Here is a 12,436-nt window from a genome sequence, read left to right as displayed (position 1 = left end):
AAAACGCGGGTGTGGTTTTTACCACGGGTGCGGGATTCTTTCAGAGTCCGTTTTTTTCTTAAGAAAAAGGCACTTTCTAGTGCGCACATAACCTTAAGCCTACTCCCAGGTTGCGATTTGCTCTATATATGAAAACAAGTGAGTAGCCTTTAGGTTTAATTCTTACCGAAAAAGTAAAGTGAAAATGTAAAGTTTTTAAAAATGTATAAAAAAAAAAATAAATAAAAGTTTGAATCACAATCCTTTCCCAATTTGAAAATGAAAACAAAAAATAAACACATCACTGCGGTCATAAAAATCAGATCTATGGAATTATAAAATTAACGCGTAGGGCAACAGCAATAAATAGAAAAAATTCAAAGGGCAGAATTAACATTTTTTTGATAGCTGCACCTCAAAGCCATCAAATCTTTGTATAAACTAAAATAGCAATGCAAATATCAGCTTGCCAAACCCTCCAATCAAGTTCATTGAATGAAAAATAAAATAGTATTTTCTGTGATCAGTAATTTTTTAACACAAATTTTTTTTTTTTTTACAAAGTTCTAAACTTTTTTTAGCTGCTAAAATATCAAGAAAAAAAAACAAGAAAAAAATCTATACAAGTGTGGTATTGCTGTAATCGTATTGTCCTGAAAAATCATGTTGCCAGGTAGTTTTTACTGCACAATAAACAAAAATCTATGGCAGGATTGCATGTTTTTCACTATTTACAGCACATAGAACTTCTGTCCCGTTTTTCAGTACACTATATGATAGTGATACACTGCAAATTAGTTAGCATGCCTCGTTTTTCATAGATATATCGCCTACTGTGGCAGAGATTGTTGACTGAGGCTTAGGGGTACCTTGCACACTACGATATCGCAGGTGCGATGTCGGTGGGATCAAATCGAAAGTGACGCACATCCGGCGTCGCTGTCGATATCGTAGTGTGTAAATCCTTTATGATACGATTAACGAGCGGAAAAGCGTCGTAATCGTATCATCGGTGCAGTGTCCGACATTTCTATAATGTAGCTGCAGCGACGGTACGATGTTGTTCCTCGTTCCTGCGGCAGCACACATCGCTGTGTGAGAAGCCACAGGAGTGAGGAACATCTCCTACCTGCGGCTCATGCCGGCTATGCGGAAGGACGGAGGTGGGCGGGATGTTTACGTCCCGCTCATCTCCACCCCTCCGCTTCTATTGGCCGCCTGCCGTGTGACGTCGCTGTGACACCGCACGACCCGCCACCTTAGTAAGGAGGCGGTTCGCCGGCCAGAGCGACGTCGCAGGGCAGGTATGTGCATGTGAAGCTGCCATAGCAATAATGTTCGCTACGGCAGCAATCACAAGATATCGCTGCTGCGACGGGGGCGGGGACTATCGCACTCTGCATCGCAAGCATCGGCTTGCGATGTCGTAGTGTGCAAAGTACCCCTTAAAGGAATATTCCCATCTCCAAGATCCTATCCCAATATGTAGTAGGTGTAGTAATAATATCACATACGTCCAATTAGAAATGTAGTATAGTTCTCCTGATCTAGCCATGTGTCCTACCTCATGTGCAGGGCAAAGCAGCTAAGGTATCCATGGTTACGACCACAAGCAACTAACTAGCTGTCACTATATGAGTGGATGTAACCATAGATACATAAGCTGCAATGCCCTGCACATGAGGTAAGAGACATAGATATATCAGGAGAACTATACTATATTTCTAATTGGAGGTATGTGCTATTATTATTATTATTATTATTACACCTACTACATATTGGGATAGGATCTTGGAGATGGGAATACCCCTTTTACTGTCTAAGCTTTTATCTATCTATTGGAATGGCTTCCGCGTGCAATCCATGTGCTGTACGTATTGAACATTGCAAAGTTTAGGAGATGTTTTGTAATTTATTTTTCTCGGTCATTTCACTGAGGGACACAGAACCACTGGATAATCTGCTGCCACCTGGAGGCTGGCACTGACATTACATAGCATAAAAAATTAGCTCCTCTGCAGCAGACTGTACCTTACTTGCAAGAACCGAGCTCTTTAGTTTATTTCTATGTCAGTTGGAGGCAACATCTGTTTCAGACCCATCTTAGATGTTAGGTTAATTTGTTTTTTTCTTTTCTTTTTCAGTCTTCTGGGTAAAAGAGTATACTTACGCACTATCTTTCACCCACATTATGACTGAGAGTACAGGCTGTGCTATTCAGTGTTGTATCCTCACGTCGGTTTGGTCGGACCAGTGTGCCTTGTTGCTGAGGTACAGGGCAGTGGTCCGTAACACAATAGACTCCTGTCTGTTCGCTCCACATATTGTGCATGAAGCAAAAGACTGTCAGAACAGCTGAGTATTACCCTCTACAGCTCCCCTTTCTCTCTTGTTCATCTTTCCCGTCCCACCTTACTGCATACTGCTGTGGCTTGCTGTCAGTGAAGGGGGGGCTCGGAGCGGTCCTTGGGTCCCTTGAGGGGGAGCTTGCGTCGCTCATGCCTGAGGGGAGAGATGAGTGGGTCGCATTGGTTTTTGTGTGTTCCCTTCCAGGTTGATGGCTATGGTCGCGTTCCCGGGAGGGGGCATGGTTCGCAGCCATTATCCACTCAGAGACGCCTGATTAATAAGTGCAGTTGCTGCCTGGCACGTGGCACCTTTCTTCTCACCCCTTCTGGTCCCACCACTTCCTTTTCTGGCAGCCATGTTATTTTTGGACTCTTGCCTTGGCTGGGTGCTGGAGTTTGAATTCCTTACCTCTGCGATTCTCATTGTGTGGTGCTGCTGTGTAGTTGCTTCCACTTCACAAGGGCTCTTGGTGTACCGGTGTCTGGGTGGGGCTGTTTATATTTGGGGTTGATATTTGTTGCTCCCCAGCGGCGTCCCTTCAGCGGTCACTAGTGGTCTTCCTTATTACTCAATGCTCCTGCTCCCTCTGATGTCTGAGTCAAGAGAGGACCGTGCATGCCCTCCAGCCCAGCCCGCACTAGTCACTTACAATACATACATAATATGTGGTAACAAGTTTCCTACTGTCCAGTCTATTCCCTGTTGTGCTTCGTACACTCTTTCCCCCTTGCAGATGCCTGCTCAGGGGACCTCAATCGTTTTAAAAGCGAGTGTGTCTCCTTTGTGGGCCTGTAATCTGGCTCCAGCTGTTACAGAACTATCTAGGGTGTCCAGGAACCTGGTCACTGCAGTGGACAACTCCCTGTAAGTTCGGCCATCCCAGTAGCTCTAGTAGACTTTGCTAGTGAGTCAGATCATCCAGTGACTGCTTATCAGTATCGCAAGACTTGGCTGCTTTCTAAGTGCCCTCGAGTGTCTTCTCACCAAGTGCAACATTCTCCAGAATGCTTTAACCCTAGCTCTATTGGAGAGTCTGTGTTCGACCCTTATCAGGTGTGAGTTGTGAGATATGGTAGAAAGTTTAATAACAGCTGTTGATACTTCTTCAGTAGTCAGACCAGCGGACCCCTTTCTACCCAGTGAAGGAACTTTCTTCAGGAAAGGCAAGTGTATGCAGAACTCTTTTGCTGACCATACGGCGTATACTGAGGTATTAGAGAGCCTGGGAACACCTAGACAAACGTTTTCTGAAAATTAATTATGTGGAGGTGTTATATCAGTCTCCAGCGAAGTTGGTGACATCCTGAACTCTTCCACCGGTGATCGACAAGCCTGTATCCCGCCTTTCTAACATGACGACCTTGCGTCTTGGAGAGGTCACAACATTAAAGGATCCCACTGAGATACATTGAGTTGGTGGCTAAATCTGCCTTTAAGGCTGTGGGGTCTGCCCTTTGATTGGCCTTTGGTGCCACTTGGGTTGCTAAGGCTGAGTCTGCTTGAGTTAAACAAATGCAACGTAAAATTTTAGCTAGTTCTCAAAAGGTAGAATTAGCTGAGATAGTTGATCAATCGTGCAGGCAGCTAAGTATTTATGTTCTGCCGCCCTGGATGCAGCAGAGTGCTCCACTGAAGCAGCAAGCAATTGTGTGGTTATTCGCCGCATGCTGTGTCTCAGACTATGAATAGCGGATTTAGCTTAAAAAAGTCTCTTATGCGGTTACCCTTTCAGGGATCCCACCTCTTTGGTGCCAAAATGGATAAGATTATTGCTGATGCAAAGAGTGGTAAGAGCCAATCGCCCTTTCAGATCCACAAAAGTTTTCAGCTTCATCCTTTTTACCAAAACTCAGCTTCAGAGTTACCCGCCCATCAGGATAGATTCCGCGCATCTTGGGGAGCGAAGAGGATCCCCTGAAGGCCAGTTCCCGCTGGACACTTTTCCCCCCTCCACTTCCCCTTGGTTCTTGGGACAACAGGAGCATTGAGACATGATGGACAGCCCCAACCCGTGGATCTTTCCTGGGTGGGAAATCACCTCAGCTTTCAGGGGAGCATGGTTGGCAGTACCTAGCGATCTTTTTGGGTCAGAGAAGTCATTTATTCAGGCTGCAGAATAGAATTCTTGTCCATCCCATGAGACAGATTTTTCAGGTCTTGTTCCCTCGCTTCTCTCAGCTTAAGATCCGGTTTCGATCGAGCTATAGATTCCCTGCTTCACTTAGGGGTGATTGTAAAAGTCCCCCCTAGAGCAGCTCAGGGGTTTCTATTTCAGTCTTTTTGTTATCCCCAAGAAGGACAGCTCCATATGGCCCATTGTGGATCTGATGTGTCTGAAATGGAGCGGTTTTGGCGCTTGAATATGGAGTTCCTTAATGATTGTGTCTATGGAAGCTGGCGAGTATCTGTCATCAATACATATTCGGGACGTTTGCCTGAATGTACCAGTATTTCCAGCTTACCAGCGTTACTTTCGGTTTGCTATCAACCAGCATCATTTTCAGTTCAGGGCTATCCCTTTCGTATTGGCCTCAGCACCCAGGGTATTTACAGAGATCTTGACACCAATTACAGCGCTCCTGCTTTCCAGTTGTATAGCGGTGATCTCCTATTTGAATAACATTCTCATCAAGGCTCCCACCCAGTCTCAGAATTTAGAAAACTTGCCGATCATTTTTCGTGCTGCGGACCACTTTGGGTAGATTGTTAATAAGTTGAAATCCAGACTAATTCCCACCCAGTGATTTCTATTTCTGGGTATGATTCTCTACACAGCTCGGGGGTCTCTCTTTCTTCGAGAAGAGAAGGGAGTAGCTCTTCAGTCTCTGTCCATACTCTGTGGCGTCCAGGCAAACACTTCCGTCTGGTTTTGCATGAGGGTCTTGTGTCAGATGGATGCAGTCCCATTCCGTTCGTTTCATTCGAGGCAGTTACAGAACACTCTTCTAGCTCACTGGGAGAGATCACGACAGTCCCTGGATTGGCCTCTTTGTTTAGTCTTCATTTTTGCTGCTGTCAGTCTATCAGGTGGTGGTTGACCTCTCCCCTTCTGACTCAAGGTCGGCCCTTTTGCCCAATTCAGTGACAGGTTATAGCCACAGAAATCAGCCTCACTAGATGGGGGCAGTATTTTGCCATCTCTCAGCACAAGTAACATAGGACAGTCAGGAGAATGTTCTCCCAGTCAATGTTCTAGAGGTCAGGGTGATCTATTGGACTTTTCTGTATTAGCAATATCTACCTATCTACCTCAAGGCCTGACAGTCAAAGGTCCAGTCAAACAAAACCACGGCTGTAGCATGTATTAACCGTCAGGGAGATAAGAAGTCGTTCTGCCATGCTGCAGGTGGAATGGATCCTAAAGTGGGCAGAAAACCAGATTCCTCAGATCTCAGTGGATTATATTCCACGAGTAGACAATTGGGCAGCAGGCTTCCTCAGTCATCAACGGATAGGCCTAAGAGTAAGCCCTTCACCAAGTGGTGTTTGGTCAGATTTTTCTTGAGTGGGGCACTCCAGATGTTGATCTTATGCTTCCAGCCTAAAACACGAGGAACCGACATTTGTCTAAACAGAGGACCTGCAGGTGGTCAAGGTTCAATACGTTGGTTCTCTTTCTCGCTGCCATCTCTCTTCACACCTCTACCTCTTCTTCCCAAGCTCATTGAGAAGATCAGAGTAGAAGGGATTCTGCTCATTCTGTTGGCTCCAGATTGGACTCGTAGGACCTGGTACTCCATTATCATCAACCTAATGGCCCATGTTCCATGGCCTCTTTCAGAGTATCCAGACTTTTTGTCCAATGGTCCATTTCACCACCACAATTTACGAATACTGACTTTATCGGCATGCCTGTTGAAGCCACGATCCTGAGGAAGTCACATCTTTCAAAGTCAGTTATTCAGATCATGATTAGGGCACGTAAGCAGTCTTCGCGTCATATTTATCATTGCACTTGGAGAGCATACTTTTACTGGTGTGAGTCTTGTTACTTATCTGATGTCTTTATCACTGCTTTCCTTTTTACAGTATGGATTGGAGACAGGATTAGCGCTTAACTCCATTAAGGGCCAGGTTTCCTCCCTGGCTATCTTGTTTCGGAGGAATCCATAGGAGGATGTGATTTTTGCTATATATATGCTGTGACATTTCTATATAGCATAAGTGATCAGATGAACGCAGGATTAAGTATCCTAAGGGCACTAACCGATACAATGTAAAGTGCAAAAAAAGGTTTTCAAATATAAATTAAACATAAAATATACAAGATCACATCACCCCACTTTCTCCCTATTAATTTAAAAAATAAAATACACATATTTGGTATTGCTGTGTTTGTAAAAGTCCGATCTAGCAAAATATAAAATAAATTGATCAGATCGGTAAACGGTGTAACGAGAAAAAAATCGGCCACCGAACAACACAAAAAAAATGTAATAACAGGCGATAAAAACATTGTATATAACCCAAAAGAATATCAATACAAACATTGGCTCAAAGAACAAGTCCTCTTACAGCCCCAGATCCCAAAAAATTTAAACCATCGCATCTTTCGTAAAATGGCGGCACAAGATACCTTTTTTATTTTCTTTTTCTTCTGAATTTTTTTTTTTTTTTTACACCTAAGTAAAACAAAAACTATGCATGTTTCATATTGCCATAATCATACTGACCTGTAAAATCGTATTGCAAGGTCATTTTCAACGTGAAATGAATGCTGTAAATAAAAACAAAAAGCAATTGCTGAATTGCGCTTTTTTTTTTTTTATTTTGCTATTTCACTGCACTTGGAATTTTTTTCACGCTTTTCAGTACATCAAATGATAATATGGATGGTGCCATTCAAAAGTACAACTCGTCCAGCAAAAAAAAACAAACTAAATTACCCTTTCAGAAAGGGGTTAATATAAAATGTTGGACATTACTTTTTTTTACTACCTATTAAATTTACCACTATCCAGAAAGAAAATGGTGAAAAATTCCAACAAACCAATTAGTAGGATCCCTTATTACAGAGCCATAATAGCCATGAAGGCACCTGTAAAGCTATAGTTCTACCATGCAATAAATTGTTGCTCTCACTTTTCACAGATGGATACGCTTTCTCCCAGGATGAGAATGGCATTGTCTCACAGTCAGAAGTCATCCGAGCTTACGACACCACAAAGCAAAAACCAGACGAATGGTGAAATGAGACGTGTCCGGCAGCTCTCTCGAGAATCTAACAATGAAATATCAAAGCTTCTCTTCAGGTTTCAAGATGATCTGTGGTCAAAACTGTCTCCCAACTCCTGAAGAAGACATCGAACAAATTGTTTCTAAACATTCAAATTCTTACTTTCAGCTCGTCAGTAAGAAGACTAACACAACTGTGATAGGAAACGTGGTAGACGGAAAGCTGTTTCAGTATTAAGAAGGAAGAAATGCCTTGCTGCCTTAGTAACCATCGAGATAATGCTACCGACCATCCAAGTGCAGGATCACGAGTCTGCAAGATTGACGACCATTCTGGAATTCAATCAGAAGTGAAAGACCCGAGGTCCTCCCGCCTCACTGATCCGAGTGCCGCTGTAGAGGGTTGTGTGTCAAACTATTTAATAAATATGTTTGCCAAAGACATAATGGCTTCTTATTTACCCTGCGTCACTTCTCCATGACATTACGGAGATAGAAGAAGCAGTAAGACGCATTGTGCTCAATAAGGGAATTTGTGATCCTGTCCATAAGGCAGTGTCTATGCGCCGAGAGGGCCCTTGTTTTTATTATCTGTGACATTTTACACCTTTTGTCTTACTCATGCATTTCTGTTTATCTTGTAAAGTGGCAAATGTGTCTGCCGTGCTGCGTCTGCCTGTGTTGAGACACAAGGGGTGATGCGTTTCGCTGAGGCCCCTGACTTTAACTGTTGTGTTGCATGATACATTTCCCCCTAACAACCCCATGTTTTTGCCTTTTTTTTGTTTTGTTTTTTTTCTTTTATATAGAGTGCAGTAATTTTACCTATGTTGTATTTCCACTTTGGTCATACGTATTTTTTTTTTTTTTAAATAAATTCATATATATATATATATATATATATATATATATATATATATATATATATATATATATATATATATATATATATATATATATATATATAAATAAATATATAAATTTAGGTCGTAATTAAATTTTACTGAATCCTTGTGATGTGTCAAATTAAAAAAATAATCTTTGTTGCCGGAAATTCAAAACATGTAACACACATTTTTTTTCTCTTCTATGTATTTAACAGGAAAACAAAAAGATGTTTTAATCATACTATTTGCTTTATTAAAAATCCTCTTTTGATCACTGTAAATTGCAAGGTACATATATTTTTAAATATATACACACTTTCATATGTATGTATGTATATATATACATAGCCGTGTGTGCATGTATGTTTGTGCGTGTGTATGTAATATATATTTATATATAGATATACATAGCCGTGTGTGCATGTATGTTTGTGCGTGTGTGTATGTAATATATGTATGTATGTATATATATATATATATATATATATATATATATACATATATACATACACACACGTATAAATATGTATACATACACACACACACACACACATACACATATATATATATATGTGTGTTTGTATATATATATATATATATATATATATATATATATATATATACACAATGTGCGTGTATGTGTGTGTATATATAGATATATATATATATATATAAGTGTGTATGTATGTATGTGTGTGTGTGTATATATATACATACACACACTATATAGATACTCACATATCAATATATACATGTATATGTGTACATACTTATATATATATGTGTGTGTATATGCATACATACATACACCCTTCGTTCTCTCTAAGTGGATAATTTAAAAAAAGTAAAATAGCTTTTTCTTTTTTTTTTTTATCTCGCACTATGGCGGTTTATTTTCTATGAGCATTGATTCCTATATTGTACTTATCGCTGCAGAGAAATTGCTGAAGCGATTACAGAATTGTGAATTAATAGGAAATATGCAATTTTCTTACAATTAACATATTTTGAATATTCTGCCTGCAAATTAGACTCCAGTGATAGGAAAAGCTTCATCGGCACAAACATCATATTCTATGTAGACATTAAAGTCTAAGGATATCTGACATAACACAGACACCAAAGCAGGATTTTTGGCCAGTTTTGGATATTTGTTAGAACGTCTAAGATGAGATTTATAAGAGAATGGAAAGTGGTATTCCAGTTGTAGTCATGGGCTCTATTTTTCTTCATGTAGGTGCTTAGGAGATGGAATAAAATGCACTTAACCTGAGATAAATGCCTAGTCTGTATTATGCAGTTAATTTCTAAGTGCCTCCATGACAGGTTTTAATAAATACTATAGCAAATGTATCCGTATAAAAGCAACTTTACATAATATATTCCCGAATACTTTTAAAAATATCTACAATAGTTTAGCAGAATTGAAAAGCTTTAATATTTCTTATCTTATATGACAAAATAATGTGCTAAAATATATATTTAAGACCACCCAGTTCCCACAATCAGGGAGGTGTAAGTGCCTCCTGCGTCACCGGCTGCCCCTCACCTTCTGTTTGGCCAAGTTCTTAGGGCTTGTTCACACTATGTTTTTAGATGAGTTTTTGCTATGTGGTTTTCAAGGCTAAAAAATGCTGCACTTTACAGTACCAGCAAAGGGAATGAGATTTGTGAAATCTGCACGTGCTGCTTATTTTTTCCTTTTGGATTGGAACCATCAAATCATTTTTTTCTAGTCTGCAGCATGTCAGTTCTTTCAGCATTTGTGCAGCATATTTCACCCATACAAATGAAGGGGGGGGGGGGGGGGGTGTACGTAAATAACGTGCGTATTTTACGCAACTTTTTTGCTGGCAACACTGGAAGATTTTTCCGTGTAGAAAAATCTGTTGCAAATGCTCTGTGTGCACAAAACCTGAGAATGCTGGATATTGTGTGTGCACGGAAGGGGGCTCTGAATGTTTTATTGTAGGGGGTGCAGAAAATACTAAAGGTCCTATGTATAGCTCTCTTAATCAAAGGAGGTTTCACATTTTTTTTGTTTCAGTAAGTATATTATGATGAATTGAACAGGATTTTTTTTTTTAAGTGAATCTGTCACCACTTTGAGCTTTTTAAACTGTTAATATGGGCATACAGGTTATAGAATGCTGAAAAATGTCCCACCTTTATGTCTCCTATCAGATGCCTTGTTGTGGATAAATCATCTTATATCACTTTATGTAAATGAGCTCTTCCAGGCTATGGGGCGGATGCTGCCTGGAAGATAGCTCCGCCTCCAGAGATTATTTTAAATAAAACGGCTATTACCAATACCAGTGTGATGGCCTCTCACTGCAGAGCTGTATGTGGTTAAAACTGACATTTCTGCAGGATCCTCTCAGTTTCAGCCTCCATCTTACAGGCAGACTGTGTTGCAATTTTATTGCAATGAAGCAGAGCTCAGGGAGCTGCAAAAAATGTGTTTGCAAAAAGTCAAATTTAATTTCTTCTATTCTGTGTTAGATACTTGCCTCTCACTGGTAACGCCCCTTTTATTTACAATAATCTCTGGAGGCGGAGCTATCTTCCAGGCAGCATTCGTCCCATAGCCTGGAAGAGCTCATTTATATAAAATGATAAAAGATGATTTATCCACAACAAGGCATCTGATATGAGACATAAAGGAATGGCTTTTTTCAGAATTCTATAACCTGTGTGTCAATATTTACCATTTAAACAGGTCAAATATATGTAAAGAATATATTGGTACTATAATTTATACAAAGCTAGCGTTCAGGGCCCCTTATTGAGGACATGTTTGTTTTAGTCTAAGGGGTACTTTGCACACTACGACATTGCAAGCCGATGGTAGCGATGCCGAGCGCGATAGTACCCGCCCCTGTCTCAGCTGCGATATCTTGTGATAGCTGCCGTAGCGAACATTATCGCTACGGCAGCTTCACATGCAATTACCTGCCCTTCGACGTCGCTCTGGCCGGCGAACCGCTTCCTTACTAAGAGGGCGGGTCGTGCGGCGTCACAGTGACGTCACACGGCAGGCAGCCAATAGAAGCAGGGGGGCGGAGATGAGCGGGACGTAAACATCCCGCCCACCTCATTCCTTCCTCATTGCTGCCGGGACGCAGGTAGGAGATGTTCCTCGCTCCTGCGGCTTCATACACAGCAATGTGTGCTGCCGCAGGAACGAGGAACAACATCGTACTATCGGTCCTTCCGAAATTATGGAAATGACCGACACTACACCGATTATACGATTTCGACGCTTTTGTGCTCGTTAATCGTAGTAAAAAGGATTCACATACTCCGATGTCAACAGCGATGCCGGATGTGTGTCACTTTTGATTTGACCCCACCGACATCGCACCTGCGATGTCGTACTGTGCAAAGTACCCCTGAGACTCTTATTTCTCATGATATATCAGGAGCATTTTTTTCTTAGATCTTTTCATTGTCCCGTTCCTCTGTTACACCTCCTGGAAATATGTAAATGAACTAACTACTGGGCGTTATCCTTTACCTTGTCACTACAAAATCTAATTGAGTGCCAGTTTGAAAGCCGTGTATTAAACGTCGTGCATCATTTTTTTTGCGTATATTATTCGGTGCCATTGCTGTATGTGCGGAGTTGTAATTGAAGTCGATCCACTGTAGGTTTGGTACACCCTCTGGAGCTACATCGGCACCTTGTGTGTAGTAGCATTTTTAGATTTCTTTTACATCTGGTTGTTACATTATTTTTGCACTTATTTATTTGATAGTTTTTCCATTGGAGGTCAGGAAAGGCGATCGTACTACTGAATATTGATGTGGAATATTTTGCTGTGTTATTCGATGCTGCATTGCTAATTTTGCCGTCTTGATCCTCATTTGAATAAGTAAACAGCACCTCTGACTGGACTGGTTTTACTTTGTCCATAATCATTCCCCTCTCTTCTGTTTCTGGACGGACGAACCTCCGTCACCTGATGCTTCATTTACGTTTAGTGACTTAAACCCTTGTGGTTGAGATGAGTGTAACCCGTTCTGTCTGCATGAGTTAATAT

The 12,436-nt window shown here is 41.1% G+C and overlaps 1 protein-coding gene across 5 annotated transcripts in view; it reads left to right on the top strand.

Moving 5' to 3' along the window:
• ATP8A1 (ATPase phospholipid transporting 8A1) overlaps positions 1–7,950 on the top strand; it is a 324,895-nt gene extending 316,945 nt beyond the window's left edge. For all 5 annotated transcript variants that reach the window (XM_075347005.1, XM_075347007.1, XM_075347004.1 and 2 more), the window contains one exon: positions 7,420–7,950. In XM_075347005.1, the coding sequence (XP_075203120.1) occupies positions 7,420–7,517 (98 nt within the window). In that variant the 3' untranslated portion in view covers positions 7,518–7,950. The remainder of the gene's footprint in view (positions 1–7,419) is intronic.
• The last annotated feature ends 4,486 nt before the right edge of the window (positions 7,951–12,436 follow it).

The sequence above is a fragment of the Anomaloglossus baeobatrachus genome, chromosome 1 (assembly GCF_048569485.1).
Source record: "Anomaloglossus baeobatrachus isolate aAnoBae1 chromosome 1, aAnoBae1.hap1, whole genome shotgun sequence".
Taxonomy (NCBI): Eukaryota; Metazoa; Chordata; class Amphibia; order Anura; family Aromobatidae; genus Anomaloglossus; species Anomaloglossus baeobatrachus.
The sequence above is the reverse complement of the archived record's forward strand: the minus strand, read 5'-3'. Positions and strand labels throughout refer to the sequence as shown.